Source organism: Schistocerca nitens, chromosome 4 (genome assembly GCF_023898315.1).
Source record: "Schistocerca nitens isolate TAMUIC-IGC-003100 chromosome 4, iqSchNite1.1, whole genome shotgun sequence".
Lineage (NCBI taxonomy): Eukaryota > Metazoa > Arthropoda > Insecta > Orthoptera > Acrididae > Schistocerca > Schistocerca nitens.
In genome coordinates, this window is record NC_064617.1 from 964,147,396 (window position 1) to 964,171,507 (window position 24,112).

The 24,112-nt window shown below is 44.0% G+C and overlaps 1 protein-coding gene across 1 annotated transcript in view; it reads left to right on the top strand.

Moving 5' to 3' along the window:
* LOC126252724 (THAP domain-containing protein 5-like) overlaps positions 1 to 23,628 on the top strand; it is a 51,495-nt gene extending 27,867 nt beyond the window's left edge. The window contains exon 3 of the mRNA XM_049953627.1: positions 23,208 to 23,628. Within this exon, the coding sequence (XP_049809584.1) occupies positions 23,208 to 23,628 (421 nt within the window). The remainder of the gene's footprint in view (positions 1 to 23,207) is intronic.
* Positions 23,629 to 24,112: the final 484 nt, after the last annotated feature.

Genomic DNA, 24,112 nt, shown 5'->3' on the forward strand with positions numbered 1-24,112 from the left:
CAATCAGGACTGCATACGACCGAGGCACACAGGGCCAACACCCGGCATCATGGTATGGGGAGCGATCTCCTACACTGGCCGTACACCACTGGTGATCGTCGAGGGGACACTGAATAGTGCACGGTACATCCAAACCGTCATCGAACCCATCGTTCTACCTTTCCTAGACCGGCAAGGGAACTTGCTGTTCCAACAGGACAATGCACGTCCGCATGTATCCCGTGCCACCCAACGTGCTCTAGAAGGTGTAAGTCAACTACCCTGGCCAGCAAGATCTCCGGATCTGTCCCCCATTGAGCATGTTTGGGACGGGATGAAGCGTCGTCTCACGCGGTCTGCACGTCCAGCACGAACGCTGGTCCAACTGAGGCGCCAGGTGGAAATGGCATGGCAAGCCGTTCCACAGGACTACATCCAGCATCTCTACGATCGTCTCCATGGGAGAATAGCAGCCTGCATTGCTGCGAAAGGTGGATATACACTGTACTAGTGCCGACATTGTGCATGCTCTGTTGCCTGTGTCTATGTGCCTGTGGTTCTGTCAGTGTGATCATGTGATGTATCTGACCCCAGGAATGTGTCAATAAAGTTTCCCCTTCCTGGGACAATGCATTCACGGTGTTCTTATTTCAATTTCCAGGAGTGTATAAAGGGAAAACATCCACAATGTTCCTTGGAAGAGAAGGTTAATTTGATTGATGCACCTATAACTTTATTGATACTCTATGATATCGGGATAATAAGTGAATCCATATTTTGTGGTTGCTTCAGGTGAAAATCTGGTACCATCCAAACGTGGCGATCTAGGGAAGTCATCAACTTCTCGCCTTTCCCATCTCGCTGTCCCTACGCCCGTCTCTTTCATCTTCGCCATCTTTGCTGGAGACAATGAGCCCGATTTCTGCCAGAGCCTCAACCCCTTACGGGTCGAGATCTGCTTCTTCTTCACCTTCATTAGAATTGTTCAGTCTTTGTTCGAAGCCTACGTTTATTACTGGAAGAAATGGCAATAAAAAACCCAAAATCTGTTCTTTCAGAAACCGGTTACTTTGAGCTTTTTTATCAGTCAGACCACATACTGGCTTTCCTGGCTACAAATACGCAGACAGATCAAAATCAATGAGCCTAAAAAATGGCCTTCTCAGGACCAGCTGATTAAAGATTTGGCCCTTTATTCCGAGTATGCCATTCTAGCTAAAAGCGAGTACTTGTCCAAGCTCCTTGTAGATAATTACATTGACGTAGTTATAATCCTGGAAACACACTCTCCAACTATGAAAGACCTGCAAAAAGAGGTATGATCCATGGCTACGATCTTATGGGTGGTGCATATCACAGTCTGTACGGTGTTGCCACCTATATAAGGAGCAATGTCGAGCACTTTCGCCTCATTTCAATATATACAGAACAGAGGATCCATTATGTCTCGATACAAGTGTAGGAGACCATTATTATTAATATATACGGGCTACGAAATAAGCTGTGGTCATTGTATGTTATGCCAGTTGCTGTCCTCCCATAGATTTACGCTGGAGATTTCAATAATCACAATGGTTCAAACGGCTCTGAGCACTATGGAACTTAACTTCTGAGGTCATCAGTCCCCTAGAACTTAGAACTACTTAAACCTAACTAACCTAAGGACATCACACACATCCATTCCCGAGGCAGGATTGGAACCTGCGACCGTAGCGGTCGCGCGGTTCCACACTGTAGCGCCTAGAACCGCTCGGCCACGCCGCCCGGCTAATCACGATGTTCATTGGAGCTATGCACGTAACAGTAAATGTAATATTGCGCTCAACGACTGGACTGAAAATGAAAATCTATACGTGGTTTATCATGGCAAGGATGTGGGAAATTTCTCATCGGACTCTTGGCGAAGAGATAGCAACCCGGATCCCTTCTCTGTGTCCCGGGACTGCAGAGGGCACCCCACAGCCAACACAGGCCGGTAACCCTCGATATGGGGATCTCCGTCCCAGTAGCGACATCTGTACCACGATCTGGATGGGATTTCCGCAAAGCTGAGTGGCGGAGTTTTGCCGACCGCCTAGATAAATATATCTGTTTTATTCCACCATAACCTAAAAACAACCTTCGATTTGTCGGGGATATTCTTACTGCTGCTAATAAGTTCATCCCGCAGATACAGAAAGGAATATATACCACAGTGGAATGAACATTGCGAACAACTTTGTGAAGAATATAGCGAAATTGGTGACAGCAGTTTTGCAGACGACCTCCTCCAAAGTCTTGACGCTACTAAAAGGTTGCGATGGTTCGAGACGCTGGAAAATGTAAACTTCAAACATTTATGTAGAAAGACATGGAGCCTTACGCGTAATCTTGGCAGAGCCTCTAATAAATCCGGTCAGAAGCCTGGTATTTCAAGTAACCAAATCGCTAACTATATGGTTGAAACACATTTCCAAAATAAGACTAGAAGTAACCTCTCTAAATGCCCAGTGCCGAAACGAATCCAATTTCTCTTCACAATTCACTCTGACTGAGCTAGATGAGCCTTTGAAACAAACATGGTAAAACACCTGGTCTAAATAATAAACCCCAGTAATTTCTGATAAACATGGATAATGGTAAAAAGAAATGGCTGGTCCGCTTCGTCTCCAACATCCTAGATAGCGGATCAACGTCAAAAAAAAAAAATGGTTCAAATGGCTCTGAGCACTATGGGACTCAACTGCTGTGGTCATAAGTCCCCTAGAACTTAGAACTACTTAAACCTAACTAACCTAAGGACAGCACACAACACCCAGCCATCACGAGGCAGAGAAAATCCCTGACCCCGCCGGGAATCGAACCCGGGAACCCGGGCGTGGGAAGCGAGAACGCTACCGCACGACCACGAGATGCGGGCGGGAACAACGTCCAACGAGCTAAAGAGAACATAAATTGTGGAAATTTTGAAACCATGTAAACCAGCAGACCATCATCAAAGTTTCAGACATAAATGAAACAACAAGTTTACTGTCACCAGTCACCGTTTTATTTATTTCCACGACGCGTTTCAAAGATTTAAACCTCCATCATCAGGTGGATTTACATTAGTTAGTATGACATTTGTGTGTGTGTTGTGTTACGATTTTTTGGAGGAACTTTTGGCAATGTCTAGTGGAGAAACAACTCCACTAGACAGTGCCACAAGTTCCTCCAAAAAACCGTAACAGAACACACACACACACACACACACACACACACACACACACACACACACGCACACACAAAATGGTTCAAATGGCTCTGAGCACTATGGGACTCAACTGCTGAGGTCATTAGTCCCCTAGAACTTAGAACTAGTTAAACCTAACTAACCTAAGGACATCACAAACATCCATGGTCGAGGCAGGATTCGAACCTGCGACCGTAGCGGTCACACACACACACACACACACACACACACACACACACACACACACACACATAGGGCTCCATCGTAGTTCCCTACTATTGAACCTATATATATCTGATCTCTCTAATACCAGATCAACAAAATTCTGCACCATGATAAAAATAGGTATTTCCTCGTTTAATTTGGAGAAAATGTGAGCAAGGAGAGGAAATTAAGTAACGGTCTATCATAGGGATCAATCTTAGCCCCCTACTATTCAACCTATACATTTCTGGTATCACTAATACCAGATCAACAAAACTCTGCTACGCGGATGATTTCGTTCTTGCTTGTAGAACCAAAGATCTCGGACAATCGGAGACAATTCTCACAGGAGATCTAGACAATGTGAGCTCCTATTTTACGAAGTGGTGACTTAAACCCACTACAAGTAAAACTGAAGTATGTACATTACTCTTGAGGGTATGTTTGTCCTGTCGTTCTTTTTCACCAGGCGCGTTTCGCTTTATTGATGTAAAGCATCATCAGTGGTTTGTATTAAGTTATTTGCATTCTGATTTGCTTTTAGATCGAAAAACAGTTCGTTAGGAATAAGTCGATTTCTACTTAACGGTGATTTTTGGTTGATTTCTCGCTTGCGTCGGGAAATGCCGTCTGCTAGCACATCGTTGTTTTTCTGCGTTAGAGCCTTGCGTTTCTTATGTTTTTCACAACACACTTTTAAGCACACCACTGTATTCTGTTTGTTTTTTGTTTAAAAATCGTTCAAATGGCTCTGAGCACTATGGGACTTAACGTCTGAGGTCATCAGTCCCCTAGAACTTAGAACTACTTAAACGTAACTAGCCCAAGGACATCACACACATCCATGCCCGAGGCAGGATTCGAACCTGCGACCGTAGCGGTCGCGCGGTTCCAGACTGAAGCGACTAGAACCGCTCGGCCACACAAGCCGGCTGTTTGTTTTTGTACTTCAAATATATGTTGTGGTTTCTGTTTTGTATTGTTGTAAACATAATCTTTCCACTACTTTGTCTTTGACCTACAACTTTTTTTAGTAGAGAAGGAGTAACGATGGAGGGATTTTTTTGTGTAGGGGAGGGAGAAACCATGATGAGTGGACATAAGTATATAGCAATGTGATGGAGTGTGAGTTAGAGGAGAAACTTAGGAACTGAGGAGCAGGAAGAGAAATGAAACTGTGAGGGGGGGGGAGGGGGGGTTGTGAGAGAGTGGGAGAGGGTAAAAGATAGAAAAGGCTCCTTTCTTTTTCGAGTAATTTCATCAATTATTCTATATAGAGTCTCGTTTCCAATATTTACTTGGTCATTGAGCAACTATTAATTTTGTGTTAATGCTTTCAGTATGCGGAAATTTTCTTGGAAAGAGAGGAGGTCTCTGTCTTTACTGATTTTTATGGTATTCATAAACCAGACCACTGATGATGCCTTACCTCAATAAAGCGAAACTCTTCTGGTGAATAAAAATCACACGCAACTACAGAACAGAAATAACCTAAGAATTATAAAGCAACTACGGACACTAGGACCACACAAATGAAGAATTTATGTACATTCCGTCTGAACTACAAACAAGATAACACGGAGTTCAGAGTGACACTTGACGGAAACACTGTTCGCCATAACAAGTACCCCAAGTACCTTGGTGTCACTCTTGAACGCACACTTTCATATAAAAAAAAATCATCTCGAAAATACAGGTGCCAAGATAAAAACTCCTAGCAATATTATTCGAAAATTGTGTGCAATGACATGGGGACCTTTAGCAGATACCTCGCTCGCCTCATCCATAGCCCTGGTCTCCTAAGCAGCCGAGTATTGTGCCCCAGTGTGGCTAAAATGCTGCCACACCAGTTTGAAAGAAACTATGCGGTTAATAGCTCGGACAATCCGACCGATACCCGTTTATTGGCTTCCTGTGCTGAGAAACATCTATGCATCCGCAATCCGTAGAAGCGAGGCCATCCTTATGGAATACCGCAAGCTGCAGGAGAACCTAGAGTTACCCTTACTGGAAGACACGCGAAGGCTAGAATCCGTTCAAGAAACCCAATGTTACGGCAAGCAGAACAGCTAGATTCCAGTAATATTGATGCGAGAGACCTGTGAGATCAGAATTGTCAACTTACTGAAAATCCTGAACAGCGTGAGTGGTTATGAAAGCGTAACTGTGATACTGTTGGCACAGAACTCAAGAGAAAACTGTGGGCCAAACTGAACAGAGATTGCACTGCGCATTGTCGATGCGTAGGCTCGCTCTGCGAACGGGGTGCTACAGAACTTCCGTTTGTCACTGTCGGGCTCCGAACTACACTGCTGGCCACCGTAAATGCAACACCAAGAAAGACAAGAGGTAGCACAACAAAATTTATTTTGTAGATAACATGTTGACCAAGTATCAAATGATTACGTTTACAGACGTCTGTGACATGTGGTTCCTGCCAGAATCAGTAGCCAGAGTAGCCGCCATTGTTGGAGATCACCGCTGCTACACGTCTCGGCATTGAGTCAAAGAGACGTTGGATGTGTTCCTGGGGTACAGCAGCCCAAGCAGCTTCCACACGTTGCCAAAGATCATCTCGTGTGGCAGCTGGGGATGTAATCTGGGTCACTCGTTGAGCAACCATGGACCACATGTTTTCTATCGGTGAAAGATCCGGAGAGCGAGCCGGCCAGGGAAGCGATTCAATCTGGTTATTGACGAAGAACCTTTGGACAATGCGTGCCACGTGTGGTCGCGCATTATCCTGTTGAAATATGGCTGTGGCCGAGCCCTGAAGGTAAGGAAGGACAACTGGCTCCAGCACCTCGGATATGTAGCGCCGGCTATTTAAAGTACCGGCAATGCGTACTAGAGGCGTGCGAGAGTAATATCCAATACCGCCCCATACCATAATACCCGGTGCAAGACCAGTGTGGCGGTGCATAATGCAGCTGTCCAGCGTCCTCCCTCCACGGTGTCTCCACACTCGAATCCGATCATCGTGGTGCTGCAGACAGAAGCGTGCCTCGTCAGTAAAGACAACGTCATTCCATTCTGCCGTCCACATCCGTCTGTCATCACACCATTGGCGACGGAGACGTCTGTGGTTCTGCGTCAATGGTAGACGAAGCAATGGACGTCTTGCGGACAGACCACTCTGCTGTAAACGCGTCGAATGGTACGCGCAGACACTGGATGATGCGTTACAGACGCAATGTGCTGTGCTATGGTTCGGGATGTCACTGAGCGATCCGTCACTGCCATGCGCACAATTTGCCTATCAGCACGTGCAGTGGTGCACCGAGGTGAATGCGATCGACCACGTCGGTCCGTCGTACCCTCCTGCATCCAACGGTCACATATCCGCATTACAGTTGTTTGGTTTCGTCCAACACGACTAGCGATTTCTCTGTATGATAATCCACAATCTCGGTAAGCCACTATACTTCCTCTGTCGAAGTCGGATACTTGATCAAAAGATGTTCGCTGTTGTCTACGAGGCATAACTGATCGTCTTGTGAAACAACCACAAGGTAAACACACGTGCCGAACGTACACTCGTCGAAATCGCCAAGCCTTAAATGGCGCTATGAGGTGGCGCCACAGGCGCGCGTGATGTGCGTCTGCGTTGAAATTCTAATCAGTTGCATATCTCATCGCTTCAAACTCATGGTGTAAATTTCACTTGATTCGGATGCTTCCTTCAGGGTGTTGCATTTACGGTGGCCAGCAGTGTAGATAGTCAAGCACTCTCGAGACGAATGTCTTTTGCGTTCCAGTCAGGGGAGCTGGAGCGACCTCATAAACGCTGACGAAACAGCTCTTATGTGGATTAGGAACTTGGATATTGACATACAGTTAGTTTTATCTTTGTATGTTTTTGTTATATACATATACTACCATTATGTACCTGTATTTTTATAGTGCATGTGAGCCGTGCAGTAAATTAATAAATCTGTCAAGTTAAACTGGAGATGAAAGAAACCGTTATAACCAAAAACCGATTTTCCCGGCGATAATCGTTTCCACAGTTATAATAAACGCTTTGCGACACAGACGCCGACGGACATTGTGTGTCACACCATGAACACCATGGTCTATGGGGTTCCCCAAGGCTCAATTTTAGGTCCACTATTGTTCCTCGTACATGTAAATGACCTTCCATCTAGTCTACAGAAAGAATTAGTTCTTTTTGCAGATGACCCTAGTATTGTTATGAGTACAAAATTTTAAAAAGCCACTATATGAACAGTTCTGCACATGTAGGACTGCTACACGAGTGGTAAGTGAAACGCTTCGTGAGGAAATAATAAATAGTGTGGAAACTTCAGAATTCTTAGGTCTCCATATTTGAGAATTCCAACTGGAAAAAGCACGTTTTGTAACTCTTCAAACAAACTAGTAAATAACTTGCTAGTAAATAACTTGCTAAATCAGGTCGTAATGTCAATTTAACTGGTGTGGTTAAGCTTTGCTTCTCTTGCTAAGGCTGGCAAGTGAAGTTCCCTGTTGTAATCAATTGATACTTGTAACCGTCACGGGGCATGAAAGGGAAGCAGTGGTTGGGAAGGGAGTGAGACAGGGTTGTAGCCTCTCCCCGATGTTATTCAATCTGTATATTGAGCAAGCAGTAAAGGAAACAAAAGAAAAATTCGGAGTAGGTATTAAAATCCATGGAGAAGAAATAAAAACTTTGAGGTTCTCCGATGACATAGTAATTCTCTCAGAGACAGCAAAGTAATTGGAAGAGCAGTTGAACGGAATGGACAGTGTCTTGAAAGGAGGATATAAGATGAACATCAACAAAAGCAAAACGAGGATAATGGAATGCAGTCGAATTAAGTCGGGTGATGCTCAGGGAATTAGATTAGGAAATGAGACACGTAAAGTAGTAAAGGAGTTTTGCTATTTGGGCAACAAAATAACTGACGATGGTCGAAGTAGAGAAGATATAAAATGTAGACTGGCAATGGCAAGGAAAGCGTTTCTGAAGAGAAATTTGTTAACATGCGGTATAGATTTAAGTGTCAGGAAGCCATTTCTGAGAGTATTTGTATGGAGTGTAGCCATGTACGGAAGTGAAACATGGACGATAAATAGTTTGGACAAAAAGAGAATATAAGTTTTGGAAATGTGGTGCTACAGGAGAATGCTGAAGATTAGATGGCTAGATCACATAACTAATGGGGAGGTATTGAATAGACTTGGGGAGAAGAGAAGTTTGTGGCACAACTTGACAAGAAGAAGGGACCGGTTGGTAGGCCATGTTCTGAGGCATCAAGGGATCACAAATTTAGCATTGGAGGGCAGCGTGGAGGACAAAAATCGTAGAGGGAGACCAAGAGATGAATACACTAAGCAGATTCAGAAGGATGTTGGTTGCAGTAAGAACTGGGAGATGAAGAATATTGCACGGGATAGGGTAGCATGGAGAGCTGCATCAAACCAGTCTCAGGACTGAAGACCACAACAACAACAACCGTCAGGCCGCTTTGGTTGAACTGCAGATGGAGAACAGCGTGATTACACGCCATACTTAGAGGACGTGCACGTGCAGCTTATCACCATCTTTTAGACACTGAGAAATGTCGTATTATTGGCATGAGGGACATAGGAGCATCGTCCTAATAGATCGTTCGAACGGCTGGCTGTAGTGCAATGACTGCAGAACCAGTGCTGACGAGATGTACTGAGGACAACAGTATAACAGAAAGGGTAGGCGTGGATCTTTCCAGAAGGACGACACCACGAGGAGGTCGTAGTACTGTTCAGCTGCCCTTGGTGAACTGATGTATGACAACAGCTGAACTTACATTGAAACCGGCATCGCGACCTACGGGGGGAAAATTACTGGATACTGGGTTGACATCTAGAATTGTCAAGTGTCGCTTACCACTGCCTCTACTCCACCACTTCGGTGGTGTGGAGCCAGCATCAACTGGGACATTGAGCGGCATTCCATAGTCCTCATGGGTGAGCCTCGTTTCTGTTTGTGGCATTGAAATCGATGCTAACGCGCCTGCAGACGACGTGGTGAAAGGTCAACTATTCCAGTAATCATTGTGTGGGAAATTATTTCATATAACAATAGGACTGCTTTGTTAATGTGTAGCAACAATGACACCATCAACTGTGTGTTTAAGTTTTATTTTGTTGCAGCCGGTTTCTGTGACACAATCCACCATCTTCAGGCCTCTCTGCAGCATAGGATAATCACATTTCAACCCTCGATATCATCATAACCCTAATAAATGGAACAGAAACTATCGTCTTCACGTTTATGCTTTGTGTCGTTATAGCACATCAGCTCAGCTCTAAGTTGACAGAGTTATCACGCAGTGTTACAGAGGAGTCTTAAGGTTGTGGAACGTTTCACCGAAATAGGTATCAATTAAGTAAAACTGATACACACAACTCATGGTGTTACTGTTGATAACCATAAATAAAACAACTACTGACCCGTTATCCATTAAAAGATGGACGTAACGGAAACTGATTTCGTAGTTGTTGTGATTCTTGAAGTTTTCCCGGCGTACTGAATATTCTGTGAGGTTCCGCGACTGCCACCGGATCGTGTTGCCTTACTGCCACAATATTTCTGCTGGCAATCGTCCAGCCATCTTCAGGTGAATGTCGACCACCGAGTGTGGGACACTCACCTGAAGATGGCTGGACGATTTCCAGCAGAAATATTGTGGCAATAAGTCAACATGATCCGGCTGCAGTCCCGAAACCTCATCGAATATTGGTAGTTGTTACAGGCAGACTGCATGCTCGCCAGTGTGTGACAGGAATGGTGCAACTTGTTGCAGTACCCTTCTTGACCAAGGTATAAGATATATTCCAGCATTATAACGTAAAACCCCTCACTGCAGTTCTCACCACAAACACCTCCATGAATGTATGGGCTGGCAAAGTTCATCATCTGATTACCTTAAGATCTGAATTATTTTCTGGTGGAAGGAAATAATTTATATGCTCTAATTTTTATTATTTTTTTATTATTTTAGAAGCAAGTTTTATACAAATACTAGCTGAGAAACCTGGCGTTCTTTATTCCAATCTTCTATTAGTCCGTCTCCTCCCCCCCCCCCGTCCCTCTATCTCTCTTTCTTTCTTTCTTTCTTCATCTCAACCTCACCTCTCTCTCTGTCTGTCTTGTCTCTTTGTCTCCTCCTTCCCGCTCTCTCCAGCCACCTCCTCTTCTCCCCTTACATGCTCATCAAGTCTTTTTTATCCAACTCTCTCTATCCATTTCCCCTATTACTGTCGATCACCTCCAATCCTCCCTCTCCCTCTCCCTCATTCTCCACCACCCGCTCTCTGTGTCCACCTCTTCCACCCCTCCCTCCATTCATCTCCTCCTGCCCCTCTCTCTATCCCTCTCATCCACCCCACTCTCTCCTTCAACCTCAGCCTCCCCCTCTGTCCATCTCCTCCTCCTCCTCCCTCTCCCTGTCCATTTCCTCTTCCCCTTCTATCTGTTCATATCTTCCCCACCCCACCACCATTTCTCTGCCTGTTTCTTCCTCCCCCTGTTTACGTTCAACTCCTCCTCTCATCTCTTTCTTATCCCTGTCCATCTCCTCCTCCTCCTATATACGCCCATCTCATCCTTTCCCTTAGCTGTCTGTTCATGTCGTCGTCCTCTCTTCTCTATTCACGTTATCACGCTCATCGCAGTGAAAGGCTGGTGGTTCTTAATCCTATAGTATTTCTTTCCAGACTGCAACTCATACATGTCCCAAATTTGACTAAAATCGTTCCAGGGGTATAGTATGAGCTTTTTAGTCATGGCTTTGTTCGCATACGGACATGACAAATATATTTCACACATATTTCACATCGTCCATGAGCATTTGTACACATATTTGACGTATATGTCCAGCGAATTTTGCTCTAAAGTTTCATTTTCACGCAGCTTAATGTTTATGATGTCGTACTGCTGAACTATATGCTGTACAGTTATATAATTTTGCATGTACATCTATTGATATGTGTGCCTACTGTCTGCGAAATATGTTGCGAATACAGTTATTAGTAAAGAAGTAGTAAATTAAAAAGTAAGGGCTTATGTGGCCGTTTTACTGCATGAATGGCGAAATGTATTAAGCGACAAACTTTTTTCCTTTCAGCGTTTCGTGTGGATAGTCAGCGACATAAGGTTTCGCAAAGGTTTGAAATTATGTGTAATATTTGTTACAAGTGCTCCCATTCTAAAATCCTTGATTACTGAAATATGCGTATTCTTGCATTGTGGAATACACTGACTTTTCATCCCTACATCCACCCATTTGATAGGTAGGTGGTTCTTACCCACACAGTGATTCTTTCCAGACAGTGAGTGGTATGTGTACCAAGTGTTATTGAAATCGGTCATGTGGTTTAGGAGGAGATGTGAAATATGCATTTGTACATTCTTATTATTTGTATGGATATGTACTCTTCTTAAAAATATACTTCGCACACTTGGCTTCTTTTTGTAGATTAAAATAATCACTCAATAATTACTATGCAAAACAACGGTAATAACATAACGTTATACAGCGGAATGTAACTGACCAAACACTTCCGTGTGTTCTGACGCTCACAAGCAGCTGCACACTTGTTGATATCTTTACAGAGATGCACAACAGGTGACACCACTTGCCCGTAATGAAAAAAATGAACATTCACAAAGATGTAGATGAGGTTGCTATTTAGGAAAAATATTTCTGTTGCATCTGGCAGAGTGTAAAAATTAAGGGGAGGTTTACTATCTTTTGGTTCAAAAAATCGATTTTTTTATTGCATTTTTGGATCCACAAAAGTGTTTAGCATCCACCTCTGCAACGGTTTTCCCGAATACGGAACGGAAATGTTTATTATTCGCGGTTGAACAAAAAAATGCACCTGCCTCAAATCGGCCTTTTCAAGCACCAGTTTTTTTTCTTGAGGATGACGAGTCATTGTGCCGGGCTTGAGAGGAGACACACAAAATTCAAATGAAAGTTTGAACGCGTGTGTTTGGAAGTTAGCCCCCAAGCATTTGCATTCTGGTGCGAAGACTGTGGAGATTACGACTTTCCTGGCAGCGAGCAGCTTCAACGAAGGGTATTCAGCTATTCTAAAGACCATGACGAGGAAGTACGTCACCCTGGGACTCTATCCGACGCAGTTCGCCAAACATTCGGACGACCACAGGATTCAAGCGGCCGAACACCGCTTGTCAAAGGCCGTACGAGTGGCTCTGGAGCACCGCAGAATGGCCTAGATTGAGCAGAAATGCCTCTGTGAGGAAGAGGAAGGACTAGTTTATGGACCTGGAATAGCAGATCGAACGTAAGTTTCATAATATTGGATTTATATGTAGTTAAAACTTCAAATGCATTTTTCTCGAAATGACTTTTTTTTATCGCGCGGTATTGTAACTTCAAATCTGCTGAATCGATTGGTATGATTCTTTGTTTCCAACGAAGGTAGCTGAATTGTCTAGGAGTTGTACCACTTTCATTCCGATCCACCAACTATAAATATTTTTACTTGGCCGAAGAAGTCGAAAAATCGATGAAAAAACCCTATTTTTTCAAATGGGCGCCATTTTGTTTCCTATGGTCCAAATAACTTAAGCGAGGTACAACTCCTAAAGACTCTTATATACTTCGCTAACGTCGACTCAGTTTTGATTTCATACGAGCCGGCTGACCTGTGACATACCGCCCTCGGAGGTCTACATCGAAATTTTGTTTCGTTCCGACGGCACTTCCGCCTTTGCTCCTCGACACTTCTGGGCGAAAAAATTCCAGTTTGTAGAGGAAATATTAATAAACATTTTGACCAAATTTGATATTGATATTTATGTCATATCAAGAGAAATAAATTCTCAAAGGACATGCTTTTCTCGGGCCAAAGGTAGCAAATCTCCTCTTAAGGGGGTAGGACGTCAAACGGGCCGACTTGGAACAGGAGAGGCATCACAGGACATTTTAATTTCCACCTTCTATACTTTTACAAATCAATTCATAAAACTTTGTCAGCATGACCAGGAAGGATTCAGAATTTACACTCATAGCAGTGCAAGTGCTAAATCATAAAGAAGTAATTTTTTTACGTGTGAAATTTCATCATTTTTTTTTTACTTACTAATGGCACAATTAGTTGCTATAGGTACACATTTCTTCTTAAGTAAGAGATTCTTTGATGAATTTTGCATAGCATACAAACCATACTTAAAGGTACATGAAACTCTAGAAAACTGTGGTAAAAATTGAGGTAATTAACTATGAAATTTGTGTTTTTTCTAAACATGAGGTTTAAAATATAACAGTTCATTCGTTTTTTCATAAATTAAATAAATTCTAGAGCTTCATACACCTGTGAGTATGGTATGTATGCTGTGCAAAATTCATCGAAGAATCTCTATAACTTACGAAGAAAAGTGTACTTATAGCAACAAATGCAGCCATTAGTAAGTGAAAAAATGATGAAATTTCGCACGTAAAAAAATTTATTTTCTTATGTTTTCGAACTTCCACTGCAATGAGTGTGAATCGTGAATCCTTCCTGGTGATGCTGACAATGCTTTATGAACTTATTTGTAAAAGTATAGACAGTGGAAATTAAAATGTCATGAGATGCCTCTCCTGCTCCAAGTCGGCCCGTTTGACGTCCTACCCCCCTTAATGCATACTATTGTTGCCAGTGCGTCTGAAAGGGATAAGGCATGTCGAGAAATTCGTCAAGATGACTCCGGAGTCAGTCTGCTTCCACGCCACAATGATGAAAGTGTGTAGTGCCCAGGAGGTCACACGCAGCGGATGCCCCTGCAGTTCCGAGTAGGTACGCTGGCATGCGCCACAGCGACACCTCCCATCCGTCGTCAAATTCAGGTTGTGTGACATATAATAATTCCAATCCCAAAGAAAGCAGGTGTTGACAGATGTGAAAATTACCGAACTATGAGTTTAATAAGTCACGGCTAAAAAATACTAACGCAAATTCTTTACAGACGAATGGAAAAACTGGTAGAAGCCGACCTCGGGGAAGATCAGTTTGGATTCCGTAGAAATGTTGGAACACGTGAGGCAATACTAACCTTACGACTTATCTTAGAAGAAAGATTAAGAAAACGCAAACCTACGTTTCTAGCATTTGTAGACTTGGAGAAAGCTTTTGACAATGTTGACTGGAATACTCTCTTTCAAATTCTAAAGGTGGTAGGGGTAAAATACAGGGAGCGAAAGGCTATTTACAATTTGTACAGAAACCAGATGTCAGTTATAAGAGTCGAGGGCCATCAAAGGGAAGCAGTGGTTGGGAAGGGAGTGAGACAGGGTTGTAGTCCCTCCCCGATGTTATTCAATCTGTATATTGAGCAAGCAGTAAAGGAAACAAAAGAAAAATTCGGAGTAGGTATTAAAATCCATGGAGAAGAAATAAAAACTTTGAGGTTCGCCGATGACATTGTAATTCTCTCAGAGACAGCAAAGGACTTGGAAGAGGAGTTGAATGGAATGGACAGTGTCTTGAAAGGAGGATATAAGGTGAACATCAACAAAAGCAAAACAAGGATAATGGAATGTAGTCGAATTAAGGCGGGTGATGCTGAGGGAATTCGATTAGGAAATGGGACACTTAAAGTAGTAAAGGAGCTTTGCTATTTGGGGAGCAAAATAACTGATGATGGTCGAAGTAGAGAGGATATCAAATGTAGACTGGCAATGGCAAGGAAAGCGTTTCTGAAGAGAAATTTGTTAAGATGCGGTATAGATTTAAGTGTCAGGAAACCATTTCTGAGAGTATTTGTATGGAGTGTAGCCATGTATGGAAGTGAAACATGGACGATAAATAGTTTAGACAAGAAGGGGAATTGAAGCTTTTGAAATGTGGTGCTACAGAAGAATGCTGAAGATTAGATGGATAGATCACATAACTAATGAGGAGGTATTGAATAGAATTGGGGAGAAGAGGAGGTTGTGGCACAACTTGACTAGAAGAAGGGATCGGTTGGTAGGACAAGTTCTGAGACATCGAGGGATCACCAATTTAGTATTGGAGGGCAGCGTGGGGGGTAAAAATCGTAGAAGGAGACAAAGAGATGAATACACTAAGCAGATTCAGAAGGATGTAGGCTGCAGTAGGTACTGGGAGATGAAGAAGCTTGCACAGGATAGAGTAGCATGGAGAGCTGCATCAAACCAGTCTCAGGACTGAAGACCACAACAACAACAACAACATCTTCACTTGGCCGGTGGTCCGGCGAAGAATTAGCAATGTTGTATTCAATATCTTGGGTTGATTGGTGATTATTGGTAAGGGTTTGATAGTCTGTTCTTCTGAATCCCAAACCGGAACGAAGGTAGTACGCCATCCTGAAATGTCCAACAAATAATACTAGCGTGGTAATAATAACCGCCTCAAATTCAAACAAAACGCATTAGAACATTTACAATGCCAATGTCGTTTCTCTTTTGACAACTTGTGTACAAGCATAAATTTTTTTCTACCCTGAACAGGAGACCTCCCTACCCGTGAGGCCATTTTCTAGGATGTCCTTAGGCTGTGCGTCTGAGGTATGACTTTTGAGGTTATCTTATTGAGGTTCTAATAATTATAATAATTATAATAAAGTTAGATATAGTGGGAATTAGTGAAGTTCGGTGGCAGGCGGAACAAGACTTTTGGTCAGGTGATTACAGGGTTATAAATACAAAATCAGATAGGGGTAATGCAGGAGTAGGTTTAATAATGAATAAAAAAATGGGAGTGCGGGTTAGCTACTACAAACAGCATAGTGAACGCATTATTGTGGCCAAGATAGACACAAAGCCCATGCCTACTACAGTAGTACAAGTTTATATGCCAACTAGCTCTGCAGATGATGAAGAAATTGATGAAATGTATGACGAGATAAAAGAAATTATTCAGGTAGTGAAGGGAGACGAAAATTTAATAGTCATGGGTGACTGGAATTCGTCAGTAGGAAAAGGGAGAGAAGGAAACATAGTAGGTGAATATGGATTGGAGGGAAGAAATGAAAGAGGAAGCCGCCTTGTAGAATTTTGCACAGAGCATAACTTAATCATAGCTAACACTTGGTTCAAGAATCATAAAAGAAGGTTGTATACCTGGAAGAATCCTGGAGATACTAAAAGGTATCAGATAGATTATATAATGGTAAGACAGAGATTTAGGAACCAGGTTTTAAATTGTAAGACATTTCCAGAGGCAGATGTGGATTCTGACCACAATCTATTAGTTATGAACTGCAGATTGAAACTGAAGAAACTGCAAAAAGGTGGGAATTTAAGGAGATGGGACCTGGATAAACTGAAAGAACCAGAGGTTGTACAGAGTTTCAGGGAGAGTATAAGGGAACAATTGACAGGAATGGGGGAAAGAAATACAGTAGAAGAAGAATGGGTAGCTCTGAGGCATGAAGTAGTGAAGGCAGCAGAGGATCAAGTAAGTAAAAAGACGAGGGCTAATAGAAATCCTTGGGTAACAGAAGAAATATTGAATTTAATTGATGAAAGGAGATAATATAAAAATGCAGTAAATGAAGCAGGCAAAAAGGAATACAAACGTCTCAAAAATGAGATCGACAGGAAGTGCAAAATGGCTAAGCAGGGATGGCTAGAGGACAAATGTAAGGATGTAGAGGCTTGTCTCACTAGGGGTAAGATAGATACTGCCTACAGGAAAATTAAAGAGACCTTTGGAGAGAAGAGAACCACATGTATGAATATCAAGAGCTCAGATGGAAACCCAGTTCTAAGCAAAGAAGGGAAGGCAGAAAGGTGGAAGGAGTATGTAGAGGGTTTATACAGGGGAGATGTACTTGAGGAAATTATTATGGAAATGGAAGAGGATGTAGATGAAGATGAAATGGGAGATAAGATACTGCGTGAAGAGTTTGACAGAGCACTGAAAGACCTGAGTCGAAACAAGGCCCCGGGAGTAGACAACATTCCATTAGCACTACTGATGGACCTTGGGAGAGCCAGTCATGACAAAACTCTACCATCTGGTGAGCAAGATGTATGAGACAGGCGAAATACCCACAGACTTCAAGAAGAATATAATAATTCCAATCCCAAAGAAAGCAGGTGTTGACAGATGTGAAAATTACCGAGCTATCAGTTTAATAAGTCACAGCTGCAAAATACTAACGCGAATTCTTTAAAGACGAATGGAAAAACTGGTAGAAGCAGACCTCTGGGAAGATCAGTTTGGATTCCGTAGAAATGTTGGAACACGTGAGGCAATACTAACCTTACGACTTGTCTTAGAAGAATGATTAACAAAATTCAAACCTACGTTTCTAGCATTTGTAGACTTAGCGAAAGCTTTTGACAACGTTAACTGGAATACTCTCTTTCAAATTCTGAAGGTGGCAGAGGTAAAATACAAGGAGCGAAAGGCTTTTTACAATTTATACAGAATCCAAGTGGGAGTTGTAAGTGTCGAGGGACATGAAAGGGAAGGAGTGGTTGGGAAAGGAGTGAGACCGGGTTGTAGCCTCTCCCCGATGTTATTCAATCTGTATATTGAGCAAGCAATGAAGGAAACAAAAGAAAAATTCGGAGTAGGTATTAAAATTCATGGAGAAGAAATAAAAGCTTTGAGGTTCGCCGATGACATTGTAATTCTGTCAGAGACAGCAAAGGACTTGGAAGAGCAGTTGAACGGAATGGACAGTGTCTTGAAAGGAGGATATAAGATGAACATCAACAAAAGCAAAACGAGGATAATGGAATGTAGTCAAATTAAATCGTGTGATGCTGAGGGAATTAGATTAGGAAATGAGACACTTAAAGTAGTAAAGGAGTTTTGCTATTTAGGGAGTAAAATAACTGATGATGGTCGAAGTAGAGAGGATATAAAATGTAGACTGGCAATGGCAAGGAAATCGTTTCTGAAGAAGAGAAATTTGTTAACATCGAGTATAGATTTAAGTGTCAGGAAGTCGTTTCTGAAAGTATTTGTATGGAGTGTAGCCATGTATGGAAGTGAAACATGGACGATAACCAGTTTGGACAAGAAGAGAATAGAAGCTTTCGAAATGTGATGCTACAGAAGGATGCTGAAGATAAGGTAGGTAGATCACGTAACTAATGAGGAGGTATTGAATAGGATTGGGGAGAAGAGAAGTTTGTGGCACAACTTGACTAGAAGAAGGGATCGGTTGGTAGGACATGTTTTGAGGCATCAAGGGATCACAAATTTAGCATTGGAGGGCAGCGTGGAGGGTAAAAATAGTAGAGGAAGACCAAGAGATCAATACACTAAGCAGATTCAGAAGGATGTAGGTAGCAGTAGGTACTGGGAGATGAAGAAGCTTGCACAGGATAGAGTAGCATGTAGAGCTGCATCAAACCAGTCTCAGGACTGAAGACCACAACAACAACAACAGTAATTATACAACAATGGCCTTGCCTAAAATCAAAGTACCTGTTTGCACACCTTATACCGGTACGCATAAATACATATTCTCTATAAGAGTCCCTAAACTGACGCAACAAATCTTCCAAATTAGGCTTATAATACAATTATGTACCGGAGGTCCATTGATAACGGACGTCAGTTCTGAATGGAACGTAAGTTTAACCTTTTAATATTTGTTGTACAATGAACATCTCCAAATAATATGTCATGCTTCCTGCTGTAATAATTTTCATTTTTGTCAGTGCTTTTTTATCCATTCTTCTTCTTCTTGCGTTACGGATCTCTGTAGGACCACGGGTAGCTCCTTAGTGGACTGCATTTTCCTCTTCTTCTCCCAGAACCTCTTCATTCTTTCTCTCCTCCTTTCCCGCTCTTCTTCCGAGGTCTTCAGTTTCCGTTTCTCCTGGCGGCTCCACTGGTGACATTCTAATCTTTTCCTGTATTCTTCTCTATCATTGATCTCCGGCATATTTGTCGGTGTACATTTGTTCCTCCAATTTTCCTTTCCTTCGACCTTGATCCCCAATTCCAACCAGTCCTTCCGAAGTTCAACAAACCACTTGGTTCCTGTCTTTCCCCTTGTCCTCCCATTTGTTTCCCACACTCTCTTCGTCATTCTGTCCATACTCATCTAACTACATGCCCAGCAAACCTTGCCCTTTTGAGTCTGATTTCCCCGGATATTGTTCTCCCTAGGTCTTCCCTAGGTCTTCGCAGCCACCTCTCTCCACCTCGCCAGCTGGTGTGGCCGTGCAGTTTAGGCGCTACAGTCTGGAACTGAGCGACCGCTACGGTCGCAGGTTCGAATCCTGCCTTGGGCATGGATGTGTGTGATGTCCTTAGGTTAGTTAGGTTTAAGTAATTCTAAATTCTAGGGGACTGATGACCTCCGAAGTTAAGTCGCATAGTGCTCAGAGCCATTTTTTTCTCTCCACCTCTTTTGGGACCTAGTATTTTTCTCAGTATTTTCCTCTCTTCTTTCTCTAGTTGCTCTGCCCCATTTCTTCCTAGTGTCATCGTCTCAGCAGCATATAATACTGCATTCCTCACTGTTGCCTTGTAGTGGCTTATCTTTGCCTCTCTGGATATATTCTTTTTATTGTATACCTCTCTCGTCATGTAGAAGGCTGACCTCATCTTCTTTATCCTCTCTGTTATTCCCTCCTTGCTCCTGTTGCTTCCTGTTATAAATTCTCCCGGGTATTTAAATTTGTGGAACATTTGCACAGTGCCTTCCGGTGTTTCCCAGTTTTTGATCCATTGTCAATGGGAATATCACTTTGCGAGTACTCCAATAATTTCCAGTCGCCCCAGGTAACTCGACGCTTTGTTACATTGTAAGACGTCGTGGTCTCCTGACCTTCATTGCTTACATAATTCGCCCTGAGAATCATATTCCGCACATCAAGACACTTCATTCGAACCCAGACTCGATAATATAAAGTCAATGTTGTATGAATTCATGTAAACGATATGCAAATAACAAGTAAATCGCAAGTGCGCACCGAGCTTGAAATACTCGAGGCTGGCGTACACACACACACATTCAAGACACGACAGTCACGAAAGCTTTTAGTTCGGGAGAGGCAAACTGCATGCCAGGGGGCTGGTGACTTCAGAGGAAGAGTCAACCTATCTACGTCGGCTGGCGACCGCCCATAGAACAGACAGCATTTGCCTGAGTGAAAGGGCGAACGACCCCGTGTTCGGCTTAAAAGCAAATTCCGCTACACTGTGTGGAAGCGCCCAGCCTATGCATTCTTTACAAACATAGCACGCAGTTTCAGAGGTTTTCACAGGGAGACAGGAAACGCCAAACGCCGATGCTACAGATTTCCGGGTTGGTCACCTTAAATGAAACGTCATTCTCCCGTTTTAGAAGAGCAATGCTGATTGGTAGACGATATTCCTGACGCCTTGAGCTGAAGGAGTAATGGAAGAGACAGAAAGATAATACCCCTTCAGGTCTGGCGAGGAGAGGGACCGTTCCGCTGTCGCTCTTGGAGCGAGAACACGTAACGAGAGCGTGCGCGCTCGTACGTGTACTCAAAGAGCGAGGAACAAGTCTCTCCTCAGTACTTCACTGGGAGAGAACCTCTGTCGAGAGCGAATCAGAGTGCGACTCTATACTGAGACCTTGCGATTGAGCATTGTTCACTGTGTTGGCCGACACACTTATTGTGCTGTGTGAACACGGACAGAGTACTAGTTAAACGCCTGCGAGCGAATTTTTGAGTGGCATCGCGGTGGACTGGTTATCTGACCGGTGTACCACACCAATAGTTAGACTAGGGGCTGATAGGAGTTCTTGACATCATCAAGGCGTAGGGAGAGTTTGATTGGCGAAGGTCAATCCAGATAGAACGAGAGTTATCTTATTTGTCAGCAACGAGCGGCACAGACAGCAGTCATCACAACTTACGTTATGGTGCACTACAGCTCATGCGAGCCCCATATTTCCTTCACAACAGTACACTTCACTGCATTTCACACGCGACAGCCTCGACCGTACCTAGCAACATTTCTAACGGATAATTATTCAAGTTGAGTAGGCGCGGGTCTCAGCCATTCTCACAAGTCAATAACAATCCTAAACTTTGTATAGAAATTTCATTAGCGAATCCTATCCTTAAGAGGTAACTTCACATTCCGAAAAGAACCCGGAAATAACTTGTTCAGTTCATAACTAAAAGTGCCATTGTGATTTTCTCAGAATTTTTGCAAAATAAAATAATAATTGTTGTTAGTTTCATGTTTTTCTTACACTAACTAACACTACTCCAGTACCCAAGTATCCCACTAGTTATGTAACTGTGTCATTTCCTTACAGCGGACGACTCCAGAAGATATTTATTGCTATGTCTGTCTGACTTCTGTATTAGTGTGGGGGTGGAAATTGCATCTTGCAGGAGCCACAGGGTAAAGGGTACATCTCTGATTAATCCGCTGCGCAGAATGACAGAATAGCACCCACAAGTCGCTCACAACATACACTCCTGGAAATGGAAAAAAGAACACATTGACACCGGTGTGTCAGACCCACCATACTTGCTCCGGACACTGCGAGAGGGCTGTACAAGCAATGATCACACGCACGGCACAGCGGACACACCAGGAACCGCGGTGTTGGCCGTCGAATGGCGCTAGCTGCGCAGCATTTGTGCACCGCCGCCGTCAGTGTCAGCCAGTTTGCCGTGGCATACGGAGCTCCATCGCAGTCTTTAACACTGGTAGCATGCCGCGACAGCGTGGACGTGAACCGTATGTGCAGTTGACGGACTTTGAGCGAGGGCTTATAGGGGGCATGCGGGAGGCCGGGTGGACGTACCGCCGAATTGCTCAACACGTGGGGCGTGAGGTCTCCACAGTACATCGATGTTGTCGCCAGTGGTCGGCGGAAGGTGCACGTGCCCGTCGACCTGGGACCGGACCGCAGCGACGCACGGATGCACGCCAAGACCGTAGGATCCTACGCAGTGCCGTAGGGGACCGCACCGCCACTTCCCAGCAAATTAGGGACACTGTTGCTCCTGGGGTATCGGCGAGGACCATTCGCAACCGTCTCCATGAAGCTGGGCTACGGTCCCGCACACCGTTAGGCCGTCTTCCGCTCACGCCCCAACATCGTGCAGCCCGCCTGCAGTGGTGTCGCGACAGGCGTGAATGGAGGGACGAATGGAGACGTGTCGTCTTCAGCGATGAGAGTCGCTTCTGCCTTGGTGCCAATGATGGTCGTATGCGTGTTTGGCGCCGTGCAGGTGAGCGCCACAATCAGGACTGCATACGACCGAGGCACACAGGGCCAACACCCGGCATCATGGTTTGGGGAGCGATCTCCTACACTGGCCGTACACCACTGGTGATCGTCGAGGGGACACTGAATAGTGCACGGTACATCCAAACCGTCATCGAAGCCATCGTTCTACCATTCCTAGACCGGCAAGGGAACTTGCTGTTCCAACAGGACAATGCACGTCCGCATGTATCCCGTGCCACCCAACGTGCTCTAGAAGGTGTAAGTCAACTACCCTGGCCAGCAACATCTCCGGATCTGTCACCCATTGAGCATGTTTGGGACTGGATGAAGCGTCGTCTCACGCGGTCTGCACGTCCAGCACGAACGCTGGTCCAACTGAGGCGCCAGGTGGAAATGGCATGGCAAGCCGTTCCACAGGACTACATCCAGCATCTCTACGATCGTCTCCATGGGAGAATAGCAGCCTGCATTGCTGGGAAGGGTGGATATACACTGTACTAGTGCCGACATTGTGCATGCTCTGTTGCCTGTGTCTATGTGCCTGTGGTTCTGTCAGTGTGATCATGTGATGTATCTGACCCCAGGAATGTGTCAATAAAGTTTCCCCTTCCTGGGACAATGAATTCACGGTGTTCTTATTTCAATTCCCAGGAGTGTATATGGTGACGCCTTTGATGTGAGGATCTGCAGTCAGTCTCGCCCTAGATGCCTCGCGTCGCCATTTAACCGTGTAGCCATCAGACCAACCTGTCGATCGGTGCGATGTCAGCGGCTGTGCGCCCGCATGGAAAGTCGACTCGCCCGCTTGCGGACGCCGTTCCCGAGTGCCGTCGCGTCCGAGATGCCAATCTGTTGGCACGCGCTGTGGGCGGGAGCCGCCTTTGCTCTTGTGCAGCGGATTTCCAAAGACGTGCATCTGCAGGCGAGGGCAGCACGCACGCACTTCACGCATTCACCAGACACACACGCGCGGGCGATTGCAGCACTGCGCGGCTGGCAACGTTTCAAACCTACCCATCGTCTGAGCGCCAAGGACGAGCCTTTTGAAAAGCAGTGGGTGTTGGAGAAGTAGTCAGCCACGTATATTAATGTAAATGCTTGGTGTCTCTACATCTTTCATTAATGAGTTTGAAACGTGTAACCTCCCCACAACAATTTTAAAAATATAACTATATTTATTAGTAATGGAGCCACAGCTAAGTGTGACCTTCCCACAGAAATTTTTAAAAACAATATTTATTAGAAATGGTGGCACATCTAAGTATAAACTCCCACAAGAATATTAATGGCAAAGACAATTAAATGAAAGCTCGCTATCTGACTCAAGTACAAGTTCCCATTAAATAATGAACGCTAATCCCATGATAATGAAACTGTAATGATAACCTAAACTCAATTCAACCGAAAGGTCGGTGTTTGCCCTGTGCGAAACGAGAATAAATTTCTTACCTTAGTGAAACTGCATGTCAAAATTCTGCTCTTATTGTTCTCTGGCGCTTGCATGAAAAGCATTGGAAGTACCTTTTAAAAATCTTTGTTAAAAGGAAATGGAAGGA